Below are 20439 nucleotides of genomic sequence, written 5' to 3'. Positions count from 1 at the left end.
TGCCATTTAGACTAACGAACGCTCCTGCGATTTATGGATCGATGAATCGTGTGTTCCAACCATTTTGGATCAGTTCATAGTCATCTTTATTGACGATATCCCGGTATATTCGAAACTAAACGAAACATGATGAACATCTCCGTATAGTCTTTGTAAGTATTAAGGAGAAGAAACTCTTTGTGAAGTTCAAAGAAGTGTGAATTTTGGTTGAGGAGGTAACTTTCTTAGGACATGTGGTCTCTGCTGAGGGATTAAAGTGGACCCTCGGAAAATTGAAGCGATTTTGGAATGGAAGCCGCCTAGGTCGGTGTCGAAATACTGGAGTTTCCTAGGTGGCGGATACTCTGAAGGTTTGTGGAAGGTTTTTCGTGATGGCGGCACCTCGACAAAACTCATAAGGAAAGGAGTACCATTTGTATGGATGAGAAGCAGCAGGAAGCTTTTGAGAAGTTGAAGAAAGTTCTGACTGAAGTACCTGTGTTGATTCAGCCGGAGTCTGGGAAGGATTTTACTGTGTACAGTGACGCATCACACGTGGGTTTGGGTTGCGTGTTAATACTGAGAGGGTAAGGTGGTTGCATATGCATCACGACGACTTAAACCTCACGAAGGAACTATCCTACTCATGATTTAGAGTTGGCGGCGTGATATTTTCACTTAAGATTTGGAGACATTACTTGTACGGAGAAAGGTGTATTATATATACTGACCATAAGAGTCTTAAGTATTTGTTGACTCAGAAGGAGCTGAACCTTAGGCAAAGGAGATGGATTGAGTTGCTTAATGATTATGACTGTTCGATCGAGTATCACCCAGGCAAGGCTAATGTGGTTGCCGATGCTCTAAGTCGTAGAGCTATATCGATCCGAGAGCAATGTTTGCTCGTCGAGTCTCAGATGATGATGGAAGTCTGCTTGAGTTACAAGTGAGGCCAACTGGTGGATCAGATTAAGGAAAAGCAGTTGGAATATGAGTCTTTGGTCGCTCGTTTTCAACAAGTTAAGGAAGGAAACTTCGAGTTTGGGAGCGGAAGAGACGATGCAACAAAGAATACCCTCATCTGTTTGATTAGGTAAATTTCGAGGACGAAATTTCTTTAAGGAGGGTAGAGTTGTAACGCCCAATTTTCGGGAATCTTGTGAATGTTGGCTTAGGTTTAATTATGTTAGTGGGCCTCTAGAAGGCCCAAGCTTAAGATAGAACCCGTAATTTTAGTTAATTTTTGTTCCATAAGAAAAGGGAGTGAAATTATGAAATAGGACCTATGTGAAAATATTTGAAAATGCTATAGGCTAAATTGAAGTGGCCAAATAAATAGGAGTGCAAAATAGGAGGATTTGCATGACAAACCTCCCATTTTACATGAAGTGGCTAGCCATCATGTTGTTGTAGACAATATGAGTACTTGATATCCATAATTTATGGTACAAATTGATATAAATTGATAATGGGTTAGGTAAATGTTCCATGATAATGGATTAGGTAAATATTCCATGATAATGGGTTAGGTAAATGTTTCATGATAATGGTTTAGGTAAATGTTTCATGATAAGAATTTCATGTCTTTTGTATTAAAGAATTAAATGGATGAAATATGAAGTTTTATTAAAAGAAAAAGGGGTGAAAAGAACAAAGTTTTGTCCATCTTTGTTCATCATAGCTGAAAGTTAGAGAAGAGAAAAGAGAGGAGAAAGCTCTTGAGTATTTGGTCATTAGGAGGAGGAAAATTGAAGGTAAGTTCTTGGTACCTTGCTTCTATTTTGAGGTTCATGAGTTCTTCTTGATTCTACCTTAACTCTTGAAGTATATTTTGATTTTTAGTTGTGTTGTGAGCATTTGGTCATGAATTAAAATGAAGGAAATGGTTGTTGTTTCATGTTCTTTTGATGAAAAATGGAAGATATGTGAAGTTGAGCTAAACAAATGAGCATGCATGTGCCTTAGATGTTAAAGGGAAAAATCAGCTAACATGTTGTGCTTTAAAATGATCAAATGGAGATTATACTTAAGTAAAATCATAGATATGTGATGATTGATTGGTGATATACATGTTTAAATAACAAGCATGCAAGTTAGGTGTGAAAGAGTGATTTGGTAATAAATCGCTTGGGACAAAGAAGAAGAATATGACTTTGGAAAATCACCATAAATTGTGGGAGATGAATTAGAAGCTGAATAAATTATGTAATTGCTTATTGAGTCTAGTTTCTAATGAAATAAACAAGAACATATTTTAAATTCTGTACAATGAGAAATTTGATTCAGTAATGAAGAGTGGTCGATTAGTCAAACAAAGGAAACATGGGAAACTTTGAGAAAAATCTGGTATTGATTGGATAAACCAAAATTCTGAAAATTTTATGGATATAAGATATATGAGTGTATTTTCAGGAAAATTAACGGAACTTGGTTTGGAGTTTCGTAGCTCCAGTTATAAATGATTTAGTGACTATTGCTCAAAAAGACAGCTTGCGGTGAAATTATGATTATGTGGTAAACATTGACAAAAATTTGTTAATGGGTTGCTTATTGATTTCTTATAAGCTTACTATGATCCGTAGGTGTGGTTGGTCGAATATTGTAAGGGGTTAATCGTAGTTTGTATTTGAATAGTTAGATTAACGTGTTAGTAATCCAATTGTAGGCGGTTCGTGTGTGGATCTCACAAGATATCGTCGCAAATGTGTGTAACTAACACCCTCTTTCTTAGTCTAGATCGGTAAAAGTCGAAAAGCCGAAATGCCGAAAACCGGTATTTTATAGATTTGCGAGTGTGCGAATACTCGTTAGGTAAATCGATTAATGTTTTTGGTAAGCTGCAAAATTTGGATTGCAAAGTGCATGATTTTTGTGCCCTCGATATTTTTGGGCTTAATGGGCCAAAATTGGAATGATAGGCCAACGGGCCCAATCGGTAAGAACCCTCAGTACGTGATTCTGTTAGTACGTGAAAAGTAAGAAAATGCATGAAAAACCCTAAAATAGATAAATTACTGAAATACCTTTAAAAGTGGAAAACTTACGCTTTACCCCTAGGAGATTAATTACCAAATACCCCTAGGGTTAAATTGACATAAATGCATGTTTGATCGTTGTTATTTATCGCATGCCATGTTGTTATTATCTCGATGCATGGGACTGGGATATTGACGGAGGAAGTATGAAAGTGGCTTGTCCACGTCTTGGAGGCTTTGCCTCAATTTATCGTTAATCGAGCAAAGCAAGGCCAAGCAATCGTGGAGTGTTAATGGGTGGGTTGAGCTATTCCCACATGGAGTGTATGGTGGTACGGGTGGAGTGTAGTGGTTGGTGGGTTGAGTAGTCTCCCAAATGGGCTTGCATATGTTTACCGATGTTGCATGTATTTTGAAATGGGCCTATGGGCCATCATTATCTGAATAAAGGGCTAAGGCCCGGTTTATTGTAATCTGAAAAGGGCTCGCCCAAGACCACTGTTACCCAAATGGGCTTGCATATGTTATTGATGTTGCATGTATTTTGAAATGGGCCTATGGGCCATCATTATCTGAATAAGGGCTAAGGCCCGGTTTATTGTAATTTGAAAAGGGCTCGCCTAGTACCATCATTACTGAATGGGCTTAGGCCCAATAGGCTTGAGTGACTTGGGCTTTGAATGGGTTTTCCTTACACACCGAGCTTCCCCAAACTCACCCTTTTATTTTCATCCACGCAGAAATCCCCAACCATAGTGGGCTTGGAGTCATGAGGGAATTGAGTGGCCACCGATTCGAAAGTTTGATTTTCCTCTGGTGAACTGGACATCCTTTTATTTACGTTTGAAGTTTTGGGTTTTTTTCAATGTAATAAGGCCGCTTAATTATTTTTGATGGTTTTAATATGTATTACTAAGATAGGTATTACTTATTTTAACTGTTGAAACTGGATAGCTTTAGGGCGCGTTTTCAAAAACAACAGTTGATTTCAAAATAACACGACAACAAGCAAAGCTTCCGCAATGAAAGTATTTTCCAAAATTAATCACTTTTCCTAAAAATGACTTAATCAAATCGGTTTCCTAGAAATATCCATGACATTAAGGTGTGGCAATGGCGGTATGCATGTCAGGATTGGACCCAAGGAGCTTGGTATTAAGCAAATCCGATGGACTCACCACCTCTTTTCCGGTTTCCTACCTGGTGCATAGCTTCCATTCACTTTAATCCTTAATGAATTAATCTTTTGAACATCAAGTACGATTTTCTGGACTTAGAATGGAAAAAAAATTTTAACGTTTTTGATGTGGCATGCCGGATCCGGCCATAACTTCTGGGCCGGGTTTGGGGTGCTACACATCCCAAGTCAAGACCTCCACAGCACTGCCACTATCAACCAAAATTATCTTTGCCTCAAACCCTATTATAGTTGCTGACACGACCATTGGATCATTTCCCTCTTCATCACACACCAAATCCCCATCCTCATCATTAAATTTCACCTTCCATTTTTCTTACTAACGCAACCTTTTCAGTGAACTGACTAACATTACACTTCTAATATGAGCCTTTCTCTTTATGTTAATGGTTGTCCATTTTTCATCTATACCAATTATCACGTGTATTCTACCTATAACTTTTTGCTCACCCTTGTCAGCCCCCCGCGAACTCTTACCTGACAGTGTAGCATATTGAGCCAAAAAATCTTTAAGCTCGCCATTCCTAATTGCTTCCTCAATAGCTTCTTTCAAAGAAGAATAATCTTCAGTCTTATGTCCTCCGTCATTGTGAAAATTACCTATGTCCTTCGAGTTTGACCTTAACTGATTATGTCACATGGGTGGAGGATTTTGGCAAGATGCCTAGACTTTTAACCTGACTAAGAATATAGGCACGTATAGCATTTAAAGCAGTATAGGTTTCAAATTTTCTATGAGGGACATACCTTCTTGCGTGCTCATCTCGAGGTCTTTAAAATGCTCTCGATGATTCATTCTATGGATAACCCCTCTGTTGTCCCCCTCTTTATATGCGTAAACTTCTTATTGGTTTCTAAAATTTTTGTCATCCCTCTAAAAGGTATTATAACTTGTTCTCTTAATTTTTTCAACTTCAAAAAACTTGTGAGCCCTCTCATACAAATCTGCTAAACTCTATGACCTATTATCAGTGAATAAATATTGCACGCGTTCATTCTAAACACCCATGATAAAGGCATCAATGGCCCATTGATCCTCCAAATGTTTTGTGCTTAATGTTGTTGCATGAAAATGTTTAACATAATATTGCAATCATTCCCCATCCCTCTTCTTTACTAACATCAAACCCATAAGAGTATATTGTTCTATGAGCTCGAAATCTTCCCAAGAACATTTGGTCTAGTTACGATAAGCTCTGGATGGAGCCTTGTGGTAAAGATAGATACCAATATTTCGCACTTTCTTTAAGGGTCGTTGAAAAGGCTTTACACTTTGCAGCATCAGAGGCCCTCAGCACATTCATATAATTGTTGTACTGCATGAGATGTGCTCGAGGATCTTTTCTTCCTTCGAACATCTCCTTTGAAACCTTAAACTCAGCTGGTAGAGTCACAGCTGCTATCTCAGGAGCCAATGGATTATTAAAACAAAACAACCAATCCATATCTTACACATAAAGATGCAATACTCACATATCTACGTGCAGAGCATCCATTTCATTCTGCCACAGTTTTATATCTACCCCTACATCCTCCTCCTAGGCAGACATGATATTATCTTGAAGATCAGAGTTATCAAATTGCATCTTCCTCCTCAACTCTTCATTTTGTCTTAACAGTTCCTGCTGAAAGGCTTGCTGTTGTTCAAACCTAGCTCTTTGTTGAGTCATCTACTCTTTCATCAACCTCAGTTGCTCCGGAAAACCAAACAATTGTTGTGGCGATGCTCCATGATCAAAGGGGAATGACGGTCCCTAACCATAAGGAGCATTGAGACCGAAAGAGTTGGAAGCACTTACATGGCCTAAGTTACCCAAATTATCTAGTCGGTCGACAAACCAGCCAGTAAAAAGGTCTATCTTGCTAGGTTTATTGCCAGTGCCAAAACCTCATGCTTGTCCTGACGAGAAATTAGTAAGGAAATTCTCATTGGGGTGAGTCATTTTGGTTTTTTAGCAATCTGAAAATCTAAATATTAGAAGTCTGTCCACGCTCACTGCACCAAATTGTTAAGTGTTTCTATGTGTTCTTTAGACGGGTGGAGTTGTGTATGTATATGATATGGTTATTGTTTATAGAAGTGATATTGTAGGTAGGTTTCATGCATGTCGACACATACCCTACTCTAGATTTAACATGTGTTTATAGATGAAGGTTCGCCTATGTGATGGTGTGCGAACCCTCATTGCGCTGTCTCATAAAAGGGTGCGAGTGCCTTACACACGAACTTAAAGTGTGAACCGTGTAAAATCCAACTTGAACCTAATCGAATTACGGGTCAGTAATAGTGAGTATATAACATATTTAATTTTTTTTATTAGTCAACAAATTGAATAAATAATCTTATATAAGTTAAATGTCTAAAGCTCGGAAAATATTTTACTTGAAACATCAATACAATAAATTATAAAGGATGATTTACTTTTGAAAGAAAATCCATGAATTATAAGTTAATTTTAAATTTTAGATAACAATAAAATCGGAATCAGATAAAAAAATTAATTTTCGCTTTTCAAAATGGTTTTTTAGGATTTATCTATTTGATTATCCTTTGGTATTCTCTAGCACTTCTTAAGCACAAGATTTATTCGATTTGAAAAGTAGAGTAAGCATCCCAATCCCAAGCCATGCTTTTCTCCCTAATTCTTTTTCTAGATTTTAATTAAGTCCCCACGAAGGCTTCTTTTAATCGTTAGCTTTGTTCTTTTTGACATAAAATTACAATTAAATTGAAACTGGTCCATAAATTGTAGGGAATGGGGCCTTAATCATGTCATTCTTTAAAGACATAATTTAGTCACAAACTTATCACTAATCATTTTTATTTATTTCAAAGAAATAGAGCTAAAGCTTGTATCAATTATTTTCTGGAGGTCATAGCCTTATCATACCAATTCTTTAGGGTTGTATTGTTATCATAGCCTGTCCATTTTGTTTAATTAACTAACTACGTTACTATCATTCAATAACTTTTAAAAAGCTTGCAAAATTAAATGTTTATGATGATCTGACTTAAGGTTTATGATTTTTTTTTAACATTTTCAAAATTAGAATTGTGCTCTCTCGTGTTTAGTTGGGTAAAAAGAAAATTTAAAAGATGGAAATTGAAAGAGTATGAAAATTTGAAGATATATATATATATATATTTATAAGTGTGCTTGGTAGGAAAGATGAAAAATTGAAAGGAAAAGTAAATTTCTTATTATCTATTATTAGCTAAAGTAAAAAATGAAAGGAAAGAGTTAAAACATTTGAAAATTGCATAATTTTGAACTAACATACACTTTTCTCTCTTCTTTTTTTTTTTTTCATTTCTTATCATTCTAATTTAGAAAGATTGATTTTTATGTATAAGGATGAAAAACAATCGTCTTTCCTATTTTCTTTCCTCTCACCTTCTTTCTTACCTAGCACACTCAACATTTATTTTCTTTCAACTTTTTTATTCTCTCCTTCCATCACTCTACATTTCTATCAAACCAAGCACACCCTACGAGTGTAATATGCCTTATCACTACGCCCAACATTTATTGATAATATTTCTATTTTAATAATGATCATAAATGGGGTAATTTAATTCATATTCTTGCCGATTCTTCATTTTTCTTAATATATATATATATCAGACATTTGATACATATCTTGATATGAATGTAGATAAACAAGTTTAATGCTTCCAAATAAACAAAAGCAAACTAGAAAATTTAAATTAAACATGCACATGTCCAACATGTATTTATAAACGAATTTTAATGATATAAAATTCTCTAATATAATAAAACTACATTTATGGTATATTTTACTAGCATAAAAATATAATTACTATCTTAATAATTATACTCTATTGTAATTATAAAAAATTGTAATTAAACAGTTATATAATTTATTTTGTAAAATATTAATTACTATAAACGTATTAGTATGATAAAAAATTCTAAATGGGTAACAAAATTAAAATTGAATTACCATATGTAATATGTTAGTCCAAGAAAATAGTTGATAATATTATTAATAATAAAAGTAACAATAAAAATAAATATCATATGTAGTTTGATCTAATTGCTCTAGCATTGCATATTGGTTGGGTTATTCACTCTTTAACATTCAACATATAGTCCTTATTACATCTAAATATGAATTTGCATCATTAAGATTATCAAGATTTTTTCTTCCATATAATACTCTTCAAAGTTTGAATAATTTCAATTTCACCTATAAATAAAGTTATAAAGTATATAACATGCTGGTATGATCCAATCTTTTTCTTTTCTTTTTTTTTTTTAATGTTATGCTAAGGTGGTGCTATTAATATAGGCAACCTTTTTTTAGAATAACAAATGTCTTCTTAACCATATTTTAGAAGCTTTCAATGTCTCAAATTAAAGAGTTTCACAAGTTGTCTCTAGTACTTATGTTTGGCTCCATTCTCTCAAATGGTATCGTACCACATGATATGGTGCAAGAAAACATTTTTGCATTTGCATAGGTAGCATCTACCACATTATATTTGGGTTCCCAGCGCAAACAAACTATAGTTTTAATTATATAAACTCAATTTGAAAAAAAGACTTATGCTAGGCTATACCCTTTCTATAATAAGTACTTGATTAAAATAATATAATTTTATAATATATAACCTTTTAAAGAAATGTTTTATAAAATATCCAATAACTTTCAAACATCTCTTATAAATAAGATAATTTTGTCATAACTTTAGGAAGTTATTTTTTATAAATAAATAATGCAAAAAATTATAACATTTGTTATAAATATTTTCTATACTATATAGCATGGACACGCATACAATGGTGGGCCTAATAAAATTTTAAAAATTTTAAGAGTTTAATGAGATTTTTTAAAAAACAATTGAGGTCTAATTGAAAATTTTGTGAGATTAATAAGAATTTTCATAAATTTGAGGAAGCTTAATTAAAATTTTCTAAAATTTCAAGGAAAAAAAAACCAATTTTTCTTAAAATTTTGAGGGGCCAAGGCCTTCTAGAGGATCTGCCCTTAGATGCGTAAATAAGTTATGCCCATACTTTATGATTATAACTTTTTATAAGTAAGTAGATTATAATATTTTTATAACATTAAATTTACTTTTATAATATAATTTTTTGTTATAACTTTCAAAATTACATATAAATTATTTTTATAACATAATTTTTAAGATTTATAATATAGTCGTAGAAACTTTTGGCCATACCCATACCAAACACTCCTACTTATTTATCATTATAATATAATTTTTATAACTTATATAAAAATAATTTTTAAAGTTAAATCATGTAGGAGTATTCAATCTTCTATTTGAATGTTGATTTTCAAGGTTGTCTTGAAAAGGGCAATTTCTAATGTCCACTAAACCATGATAAACCGGTCGAATATGAAGCCCAAACCCAATCTCGACCGTCTGGTCAAGAACAACCCTAAAACCCTAATTTCCCTTTCCCATTTCTCATCCTACTATATAACCCTACTGTAACCCTAATCTCCATTTTAACCGAGCATAAACGCATCGTCTTGGCCTTTTGTTACTAATACTACCAACCCAAAATGGCAGTGAAGCCCTCCAAAGCCGACAAGAAAATCGCCTACGATGCTAAATTATGTCAACTCTTAGACGAGTACACCCAGATCTTAATTGCGGCAGCCGACAATGTGGGTTCGAATCAGCTCCAGAACATTCGCAAAGGTCTTCGAGGTGACTCAGTTGTTCTCATGGGTAAAAATACAATGATGAAAAGGTCCGTCCGTATGCACGCTGAGAAAACCGGAAACCAGGCTTTCCTTAACCTTATCCCCTTGCTTCAGGTTCTTTAAACTTCTAATATTTATTAATATATATTATTTTGTATATTGGGCTCATTATTATTTTGTGTATAGAGCAATGAAGTGATTGTTTTATGGGTTTTTTAAATCAGGGAAATGTTGGTTTGATTTTTACCAAGGGTGATTTGAAGGAAGTCAGTGAGGAAGTTGCCAAGTACAAGGTTTGTTATTACATCTTTCATATGAATTAAAATTGAAATATTTGATATTAGAATTGTTTCTGTCATTCTTTTTTTGTCAATGTTGCAATGTAATAAATGGAAAATCGAATTAAGAACATGTGAACTTGATATTTCATATTCTGTTGAAGTTATTGTTATGTTGTTGAAAGTAGGTATTTATCTTTCACATTGATTTAATAATATTTTAGCTTTTTGATAGCTGAGAAATTCCATTCTCAGTATTTGGGCTCGATTGTAAGAAGTTAAGTTGAATGTATGCTTTTGGGGATTCATTCTTTGCTTTCAACTCACTTGCTAACGTATTGTGATTGTTTGCGGCAATCCATTTTCTTAAATTAAGCAATGGATTTGATACCAGTCCAATTGTAGAGTTCTATCTGGTTTTCTTTTGGTTCTGGATTTAGAATGGGGACACCATTTGCTTATGGTTCATTTGCTAGTATATTATAATAGTTTACTTGAACCCCCATACTTGAATTAACCAATACATTCGATGGAAATCTCTTTGTGGAGTCCAATTGTGTGTCCTTTTGGTTCTAGATTTGAAACTCATATGTTGTATTTTGAATCAGACTATCATGAATTTTTTCTTGGTTCTGTAAAGTTCCAAGTTAATTTAATGTAGTTGTTTATTGCTAAATAGTGTGTTATTGGATCTGGCTTCAAAAGTTGAGAGATTCATTGTTTGCTGCTGGTTCATTTCCTAGTAAGTTATAATAGTTTTCATTTGAATGTATTATGAATTTCTTCTTGGTGCTATGAAGTTCAACTTCGTTTGATGTAATGGTTGTTTCTTGCTAAAATATCTTGTTTTCTCGATGTGCTTGGATTTACTATCATATTTTGTTTTGAACAGGTTGGAGCTCCTGCTCGTGTTGGTCTGGTTGCACCCATTGATGTGGTTGTCCCACCCGGCAACACTGGGCTTGACCCTTCACAAACTTCTTTCTTCCAGGTACTGCACTTTGTCTGCCAGTAATATCTTGTGTTTTAGGTGTTAGAACCACTGCTGGGTTCATATCATTAATTTTGTTACATTTCAGGTGCTTAATATTCCAACCAAGATTAACAAGGGTACTGTTGAAATTATCACTCCTGTGGAGCTTATCAAGAAGGGCGACAAGGTTGGGTCTTCTGAGGCTGCACTTCTTGCCAAGCTTGGAATTAGGCCCTTCTCATATGGTCTTGTTGTATTGTCTGTTTATGACAATGGCTCTGTTTTTAGCCCTGAGGTGTTGGATCTTACCGAGGATGACCTGATTGAGAAATTTGCTAGTGGTGTCTCCATGGTTACTGCATTGTCTCTTGCCATCTCATACCCGACCCTTGCAGCTGTACCACACATGTTCATCAATGGCTACAAGAATGTCTTGGCTGTTGCAGTTGCAACAGAGTATTCTTTCCGTCAGGCCGATAAAGTGAAAGAGTATTTGGCGGTATGGAATTGATTCCTATCCTGCAAACTATTTCTTGGATTTCCCAAGTCTTTTTTGAGCTTAAAGTAATTGTTGCATGCTTTCAGGATCCAAGCAAATTTGCCGTTGCTACTGCCCCTGTTGCTGCTGCTGGTGGTGCTGCTCCGGCTGCTGCTGTCCCTGCAGAGGAGAAAAAACCAGAACCAGAAGAAGAGTCTGATGATGATATGGGATTCAGTCTCTTTGACTAAGTTTGTCTTTATTAGTATAAAGATTCAGGAGTGGAAGACTAGAGAAAAATCTGAGAACGCTATGAGTTGTTTATCGTAGTTTTGTTTTGATGTGGTTTCTTTGGAAGTTTTGAGAATTCACAAGTTTATCAAATGTTAATTTAGTTCTTTTGCAGCTTTTATTAATGCTGAAATGCTAACGGTTTTAAATCAAGTATGGCTTCGAATATTGTAAAGCATAGAAAGAACATCAACGACGAAAAAACAGTACATTCTAAAATGATTAATCTGTTCCTAAGTCAGGAGATCAGAGTTAAGTACTACTTTGTAAAGTCCCAAATGGTGAAATACCGTGTTGGCACGAATCTATTCTCTCAAAACACATTAAGCGTACAACAAAATTTATATATTATACAAACTCAGGATAATTGAAACAGTGTTGCAATGATCTCAACCTGCGGATTGAGCATTAAATAAGTGGAAAATGTGAAGCCGTGTTAATGGTGCATCTCAGGCATCACCAAAACCAACTGTAGCGGCTATCCACAGCCTTCATAACAGTCGGAACTAAGGGCATTCGTCCAAACTCATCCACAAACTTGTTGACACATTCTGTTCTTCTTTCACTATGACCTCCCAGGTTGCTAATGCCAGTTGAACCGATCTCAAATATTTTCCCTACCATTGGAGCACAAGAATTAACATATAATGATGTAAGAGTAAGCAAGGAAATTCGTAAAATTTTAAAAGAAAGAATGAAAGAAGTTGGTTGAAACAAAACCCTAAATAATTTTCAACTTCAAGAATCTGGAAGAAAGAACTCAATCAAAGCAACTTCTTTTGAGATCAAAGCAAAAGATAACATTACTAGCCAAAATATTTAACATCTGTTAGCCAAAATCAGTACCATCTATACGAATACTATGCCCATAGAACTAAACTATGACTAGTCTTGTAACTGCCCATCGCAACATCTTGATTGTACATGCTTTCTATTATTTAAAGGCTTTTTTCTTAATGCACATGTGGTATGCCCCGCCAATCATTTTTGCATAACATGAGGATCACAAAAGAGAGAAAAATATTAGTATATAGATTCCTTTAGATTTTACCTTTCACCCAAATGGGAGGAGCATCTGTCGCATTTGCAACAAGAAATGACATCGCAATATCTTCACAATTCCTGGTGAATTCAGCCATGGAGTTAGTATAATAAAAGAACATGTAAGTTGCATATAATGATGAAACCATTTAAAAAGTCCGCAATAGTAGTAAATGAAAAGGGACCTGTTCTTGGTTATGTATTCTTTAAGTGATGCAGGCATCTCATCAGTGTAAAGTTTGAGATACTTCTTGTGGAAGAAGGCAGCCTTTGAGAGTACCATGCTGTATGTACCAGTCCACCAAACTGACCACCATCCGCCATATTTGTATTTATTCTCTCCTTTCTGCATAAAGATGAAATCAAGAGCTTATCTTTTTTTTTCAAGTAATTTGAATATCTTGCAGTGCAGGAGGTTTATGATCCTCACATTTATGACAACTAAGAAAAAAGAGTTTTGTAATCAATCCATTAGTCAATGCCAAGTAAAAGTTTCAATCAATGGTATACAATATTAACATACGGATAAAGCTACAAGATTTTGTTTAGTAACATGTTAAGTTTCATGAATTTCTCAATGAAGACAACAGATATGAAGCTCAGTGCCAGAAGTAGGCATATTTACAATCATAAGTCAGAAGTCTGAAACTGTATGCCTAAACTTACCAAAGGAAACTGATACAGCAAGGCTAGCATCAAAATCAATTATGATAAATTATTAAAACAACAAAATTGCAGAACATATGCGCACCTTTTGATCTACCCAATGCATACGAGGAACATATCCCACCATTGTATCTGAGGCACTTTGCCAAACAGTGAAAGCAAATTCTACAGAAGTGCAAGGGAATATAACATCATCATCAATTGAGAAAACCGCATCCGTCTTCAAATCCTTAATTTCTTTAAATCTGTTGTTCAAGCTATCTTCTTTATTGATATCAAAGACCAACTCAACTTGCTGATCCTTTCTAGAGTTTGAACGCACAACATGGTTGAGATATCTTTTAAGCGAATCAGATGGAGGATCCGGCTCACTCCATACAATATGTACAGAATCGAGCCTCGGACATGACGTGTAGTGGGAAATCGACTTCTTCAAGAGATCATATCTTTTCCAAGTATTCATTACAATCGAGTATCTTCCCCTGTACTTACACAACCCAGTAATGAACATCATCACTTTATTATCAAATCTGGAAAATTTTTCAGTAAATGCCTTTAAAAGATTTAAGTTTCTACTGTATATCAATCATTTGTTGAAATTTTTAGTAACAATATAAGCTCAGAGTGATTTTGTTCGAGTTCAAGATCCCTAAGAAAATTTAAAAAAAAAAAAAGAACTTTTAAAAGATATGAACTTTCCTATACAAAAAAAAAAAAAACACCCTTCTTTATACATCTAAACAGAATAAACACCAAAAAGAACCTTTAAATTTGAAGTTAGAATTATCAATCACTTCCTAATATTTTAAGCTAAAACGGGCTTAGTTTCAGATCCTAACTGTTGTTATGGTTTAAAAATAATTAAATTACCATAAATAAAAGAACTTGATAACAATTTGATGGAGTTTCCAATAAAAATCTTGATTTAGATGATATATTTACTCGAAGTTTCCAAAAACAAACGAACCTCTTTTAGTCATGGTTCCTTTTTTTTTTATATCTAAACTTGGAAACTACTCAACAAAAATCTGAAAGAAAATTCAAACGAAAATATAAGATTATAAAAGTTAATATATAGTAATAGGGAGATGCACCTTGGAGAAGAAGAGCGGTCAAAGTCACCGGTCCATCCCATAAACGAAGAACTGTCGCGGTTTCGGTTCGCGATTGCGAGTAGACTTAACACGACGCAACCGCAGAGAAGGATCTTGATCTTTGCCGATCCAAGCGTCCCGATCCCAACTTGACGCAACTTGAAAACCGATCGACGGCTAATAGGTAAACCGCCCCTCATCGTCTTCTATCACTCTAATTCCTCAATCTCCCCCCTTTCCCTTTTTCCTTATAAGAAGACTGAGTCGATCTGAAGTCTGAACTCGAGGGATGTGACGTTGAATGGAGCCCGAGTCACGAAACTGAAAATTTCATCCGCCGCTTGTTGAATTGCTATTTATATGATTCGGCTCCGGTGCGGTGAGAGGGAAGTAGATTTGTCGCCGGTGAGGAAGAACCGGTGAAGGGAAAAGGGTGGGGAGAGTTATAGGGTGTGGTTATGTGTATGAGGTTAAGGAGGTAGAGTCCCATAAGATGGATGCTAGGGTAACGCGCGGAGGGATATTATTGGCTGAAACTGAGATGTTGATGTGCTCGTGGTTTTTTATTGCCCATTGCAATGTACGTTCGGGGTTCGTTCCTTTTTAAGAATTCTCAGATCAGGATAGAAGAAAAGATACGTTGATGTGAAAGGAAGTATTGAGAACCGTTGGATTAAAATGGTTCATGACAGTTACTGAGGTTGACCCTTAGCCGACAAGATATTTTATAATTAGGACTTATTCAAATTTATTTGATTTGTTCCAGTAAAATATTTTTAAAAATTCTTCAAACAGCAACACGCTTATGACCACTTCGACGTTAGACCATAAATCAATAAATATAAAAATAATTTTAAAAGAAAATAACTTTATTCTTTTTCTTGTTCATTTGCTTATCCTTATCCGAGGGATTTTTACGATAATAATATAAAAAAAAATTAAAATAGGATGTCCTTAAAATTAAATACGAAAATAGATTATTGCAAGTGATGAAGGGTGGTGCATAGGCGGCATCACCCTCAAATCTAAATATTTTTGATAGATTTGCATGTTAAAAAAAAAAAGAATAGGACGAAAAAAATAATAATAAAATAAGGGTGGAGGGTACCCCACAGGCGGCAACGCTCACTCTTCTGCACCGACGGGACTCCTCACTGCCACCGACGGGACTGCTCTGAGCCACTTCTTTTGTTTTATTATGTGTTTGAGGACCTTAAAATAGTCCCCAATTTCTTTGTGTGCCTGAGTGAAGAAGAAGAAGAAAGGGGGAAGGAGAAGAAGAAGGAAGAGGCAACATTGGTGAGGGAAGAAAAAAGAAAAAGAAAAAGAGAAAGAAAAAGAGAAGGAGAAGAAGAAGAGGAGGGAGGGAAGGAAAAAAAAAGTAATATTTTTTAAAGAAATAATTTTAATTGTTAATTTAAGGAAATAAATGATTTATATTAATTGTTAATGTTATTATTGTTGATTGATTTTGATTTAATTTTTAAATTTAATTTTTGTAAGGTATATTTTGGATAAAAGAGATATTAATGTATGTTTGTATTTATTTTATTTTTATATATATTCTTAATTTATTTTTAATTTTCATTGAAGTAAAAATCCTATCTATGTTATGTACAAAAATATTTTTTATTATTTTATTTAATTTATTTGGTAAGTGTGTTTTAGGTTAATTAGATATATTTTTATTAATTTTATTTGGCATGTTATATTTTGATTTTTTATGTGATGAGTTTTTTACAAAAATAGTATAAAAATATTAAAAGAATAACTTAATAGTATATTTTAAAAATATATTTTAAAAATCTAAAAATAAAATAAAAAAGGTCAAAATCAGAGTTTTTACTAAATTAATATAAATATACTAAAATAATACATATGAAACATTATGTACTAAAATAATAAAAAATAAAATACGAAAATAGTATATTTTGAAAAATAAAATTAAAATAAAATAAAAACAAACGGCCAAAATTAGAATTTTTACTAAATTAATATAAAAAAACTAAAATAATACATTTGAAACATTATGTACTAAAATAATATAAAAAAATAAAATACGAAAATAGTATATTTTAAAAATAAAATCCGAAAACAAAATAAAAAAGACCAAAATCACAGATTTTTACTAAATTAATATAAAAACTAAAATAATACATGAAACATTATGTACTAAAATAATATAAAAATACGAAAATAATATATCTTAAAAATAAAATCCGAAAATAAAAATAAAAGGGCCAAAATCAGAGTTTTTTCTAAATTAATATAAAAAACTAAAGTAATACATGAAACATTATGTACTAAAATAATATAAAAAACAAAATACGAAAATAATAAATTTTAAAAATAAAATCTGAAAATAAAAATAAAAAAGGCCAAAATCAGAGCTTTTTCTAAATTAATATAAAAACTAAAATAATACATTTGAAACATTATGTACTAAAATAATATAAAAGAATAAAATACGAAAATAGTATATTTTAAAAATAAAATCCGAAAATAAAATAAATAAAACGGCCAAAATCATAGATTTTACTAAATTAATATAAAAAACTAAAATAATACATGAAACATTATGTTCTAAAATAATATAAAAAATAAAATACGAAAATAGTATATTTTAAAAATAAAATCCGAAAATAAAAAATAAAAAGGGCCAAAATCAGAGTTTTTTTCTAAATTAATATAAAAATTAAAATAATATATTTGATACATTATGTACTAAAATAATATAAAAAATAAAATACGAAAATAGTATATTTTAAAAATAAAATCCGAAAATAAAATAAAAATAAACGGCCAAAATCGAGTTTTTATTAAATTAATATAAAAAACTAAAATAATACATTTGAAACATTATGTACTAAAATAATATAAAAAATAAAATACGAAAATAGTATATTTTAAAAAGTAAAATTCAAAATAAAATAAAAAACAAACGGTCAAAATCGAGTTTTTATTAAATTAATATAAAATAATACAAAAATAATACATTTGAAACATTATGTACTAAAATAATATAAAAATAATATACTGAAAATAATATATTTTAAAAATAAAATCTGAAAATAAAATAAATACCAAAATATATTGAACTACATGCCGGTATATTATATATATTATAATTTAAACTAAAATATTTTACTTATTATCATTTTAAAATAATAATAAAATATTTGTATTTGATTTGGGTATATTTATTTTTTTAATGTAGTATGACAAAAATATGTTTGTCGGAAAAACGGTTTGGTATTTTTTTGTAATTAAAAGCAATATATAAAATTTAGTTATTTTGATAAATATTTAAAATCCATCAAACAGTAAAATTAATAATCGAAATTTATTTGAAATTGCAGGTATGGCAACGGCTTCATTGATTAAGGAAGATCTTCACATAGCTGACACAGTTAATAAAACGGTAATATATTGTTATTTGTTACTCACAGGTTCTATTAAAAAAGATTTATGTAATTTACGGAAATAAATTTTGTTATTATAACTTTTTTCTGCAATTTAACATTGTCAGGAATCGTACCGCGTATTAAGGGGCCGGGTGAATGGTTGAGGATATTCCCCAGATGCACGACTGATGCCGTACTTGGAGCTAGCTGGATTCGGGTCAGCAGCATTGATCCGGACGTTTGATTTGCGGTACGATTTAATATCCGCATTGGTTGAGCGTTGGCGCTCGGAGACCCACACTTTTCATTTGCCGTGTGGGGAGTGCACTGTCACTCTGGAGGATGTTGTACTGCAACTTGGGCTCCCAATCGACAGGAATCCGGTAACAGGCGTAAGTGCGATAGCTGAGCCGGTTGCACTTTGTTATAGCCTCCTAGGAGCCTCGCCCTGTAATGGCGTAAATTCAATGTTATCGGAATAGTGGTTTCGTAATCACAAATCCGATTTAAAGAGAAATTGATTTCAATATTTTTGCTTGAAAATTTATATGATAGGAAAATCGTATGAAAATATTGATAGGAAAATTTTATCAATTTAGTGATTAATTAGAAAAGAAATTATTGAAGAAATTGGGTAAAATAAGGTATCGGGACCTCTATCTCGTAAAACCGAGTCAAAAATAATTTTATAAATATTTATGAAATGTTATTAATGTGGTATTAAAATTTCGTTAGGAAATTTTAATGTTTGGGTAGTCAATTAAATGAAAAGGACTGAATTGTAATAGGTGTAAAAGTTGCTAGAGTGATTAAATAGCTTATTAGTCTAATGAGAAAGGATATAAAAGGCAATTAGACCCAAAAGTTATTTGGGCTGGAGGGTATGAAATTAGCAGAAAAATTGATAAATTAAGGGTAAAATTGGAATATTGCAAAATTAACTAAATAAAACTAGGACTAAATAGGAAATATCTAGATTTCTCTTCATTTCTCTTCAATTCCAGCAGCTAAAAACGCCATAGGAGGGTTCTCTAAGCTGGTATTTCATAATTTTTGCACCAAGTGAGTTAATCCTTGCCTTTTTCTTGTAATTTTTGTGTTTCTAAGACTTTTACAACTAGATCCTACTATTAAATTCATTAGTTTTTGATTTCATGGATGAAATTTAAAGTCACCATGGTTGAGTGCTGTAAGTTTATGATGAAATAGAATGAAATTAAAGCTTTAATTTGTTTATGAGATGATTTTATTAGGCAATTTCAATGGAAATTGATTTTTGGGACCTAATTGTGAAAATGTTTGGAATTAAAGTCTAATGATGAAATTCTGATTCCTAAAGGTTGTAAACTAGTTTAAGGTGATAGAATAAAATGTTAATTGAGAAAAATCAGCTCAATTGAGAGGCTAATTGAGTAGGGACGAAATTATCATTTATTAAAAGCTTAGGGGAAAAATGGTAATAAACAGCTTGCACTAAAACAGTTTGGACAGCAGCAGTAGACTAACTTTGAAAAATCACAAAAAATTGTAGGAATCGAATTAGAGAATTAACAAAATATGGAATTAAAGCTTATTGAGTCTAGTTTCTCATAGAAGAAATATTGTAAGCAATGGATTTGTAGATTTTGAGATATAATGAATTTTGTGAGACAAGGTCAGAATGAATTCGGGTTCCCCTGTTCTGTCTTTGAAAAATTATAAAAAATTGAATAAAAATAATTAGGGACTTAAATTTATATGTCTAGAATTCTGAATGAGTCTATTGTTAATAGAAACAAACAAGAACATCATTTGAATTCTGTATAAAGAGATAATTTATTTTTAGTGAAGAAGGGTCAGAACTGTTAGACAACAGAACAGAGGTGACTTTGAAGAATAAACTGTACTGATTGGCTAAACCAAAAATTCTGAAAATTTTATGGTAAAAATATATATGAGTCTAGTTTCAGGGAAAATTAATAGATCTTAATTTGGAGTTCCGTAGCTCAAGTTATAAATAATTTAGTGACTATGACTCAAGTAGACAGCTTTGAATGAACTATAAATAATAGTTGAATTATAGAGAATGTTGCATATGAACATGAAATGTATTAAATTGATAATTAAATTTATTTATTTAGATCCAGAAGATTCAAATACGAAGCTAGATCAAGGAAAGGAAAAAGTTCGGGATTAATAGATTTTTACTGTTTACAAACAAGTATCAAGGTAAGTTCGTGTAACTTGAATTATATTCTTAAATGCTTGAACTGCATATTTTTGATATGAATATGATTTGAATGTTCATTATATGGAAATTTATGAAACATTGATATATTTGATAAAATGGGAAGAAATCCCGTTTGAATGAAAGGAAAAT

The 20439-nt window shown here is 32.4% G+C and overlaps 2 protein-coding genes and 1 long non-coding RNA gene across 3 annotated transcripts in view; 2 read left to right on the top strand and 1 right to left on the bottom strand.

The window, feature by feature from the left end:
- Positions 1-1509: 1509 nt before the first annotated feature.
- LOC128291761 (uncharacterized) overlaps positions 1510-20439 on the top strand; it is a 59430-nt gene continuing 40500 nt past the window's right edge. The window contains exon 1 of the long non-coding RNA XR_008281610.1: positions 1510-1733. This is a non-coding gene — a long non-coding RNA (uncharacterized LOC128291761). The remainder of the gene's footprint in view (positions 1734-20439) is intronic.
- Positions 9472-12028, top strand: LOC108460435 (60S acidic ribosomal protein P0-like). Its single transcript, XM_017759928.2, has 5 exons — positions 9472-9969; positions 10080-10148; positions 11026-11124; positions 11213-11605; positions 11692-12028. The coding sequence occupies exons 1-5, from the start codon at positions 9712-9714 to the stop codon at positions 11833-11835; spliced, it is 963 nt and encodes a 320-aa protein (XP_017615417.1). The 5' UTR covers positions 9472-9711; the 3' UTR covers positions 11836-12028.
- Positions 12155-15293, bottom strand: LOC108460436 (glycosylinositol phosphorylceramide mannosyl transferase 1). The gene is made up of 5 exons (XM_017759929.2): positions 14677-15293; positions 13668-14064; positions 13102-13262; positions 12927-12997; positions 12155-12492 (listed from the first exon to the last, which is right to left on the bottom strand). The coding sequence occupies exons 1-5, from the start codon at positions 14874-14876 to the stop codon at positions 12332-12334; spliced, it is 990 nt and encodes a 329-aa protein (XP_017615418.2). The 5' UTR covers positions 14877-15293; the 3' UTR covers positions 12155-12331.

This window comes from Gossypium arboreum, chromosome 4 (assembly GCF_025698485.1).
Source record: "Gossypium arboreum isolate Shixiya-1 chromosome 4, ASM2569848v2, whole genome shotgun sequence".
Lineage (NCBI taxonomy): Eukaryota > Viridiplantae > Streptophyta > Magnoliopsida > Malvales > Malvaceae > Gossypium > Gossypium arboreum.
This window is presented reverse-complemented; position numbering and strand designations above follow the sequence as displayed.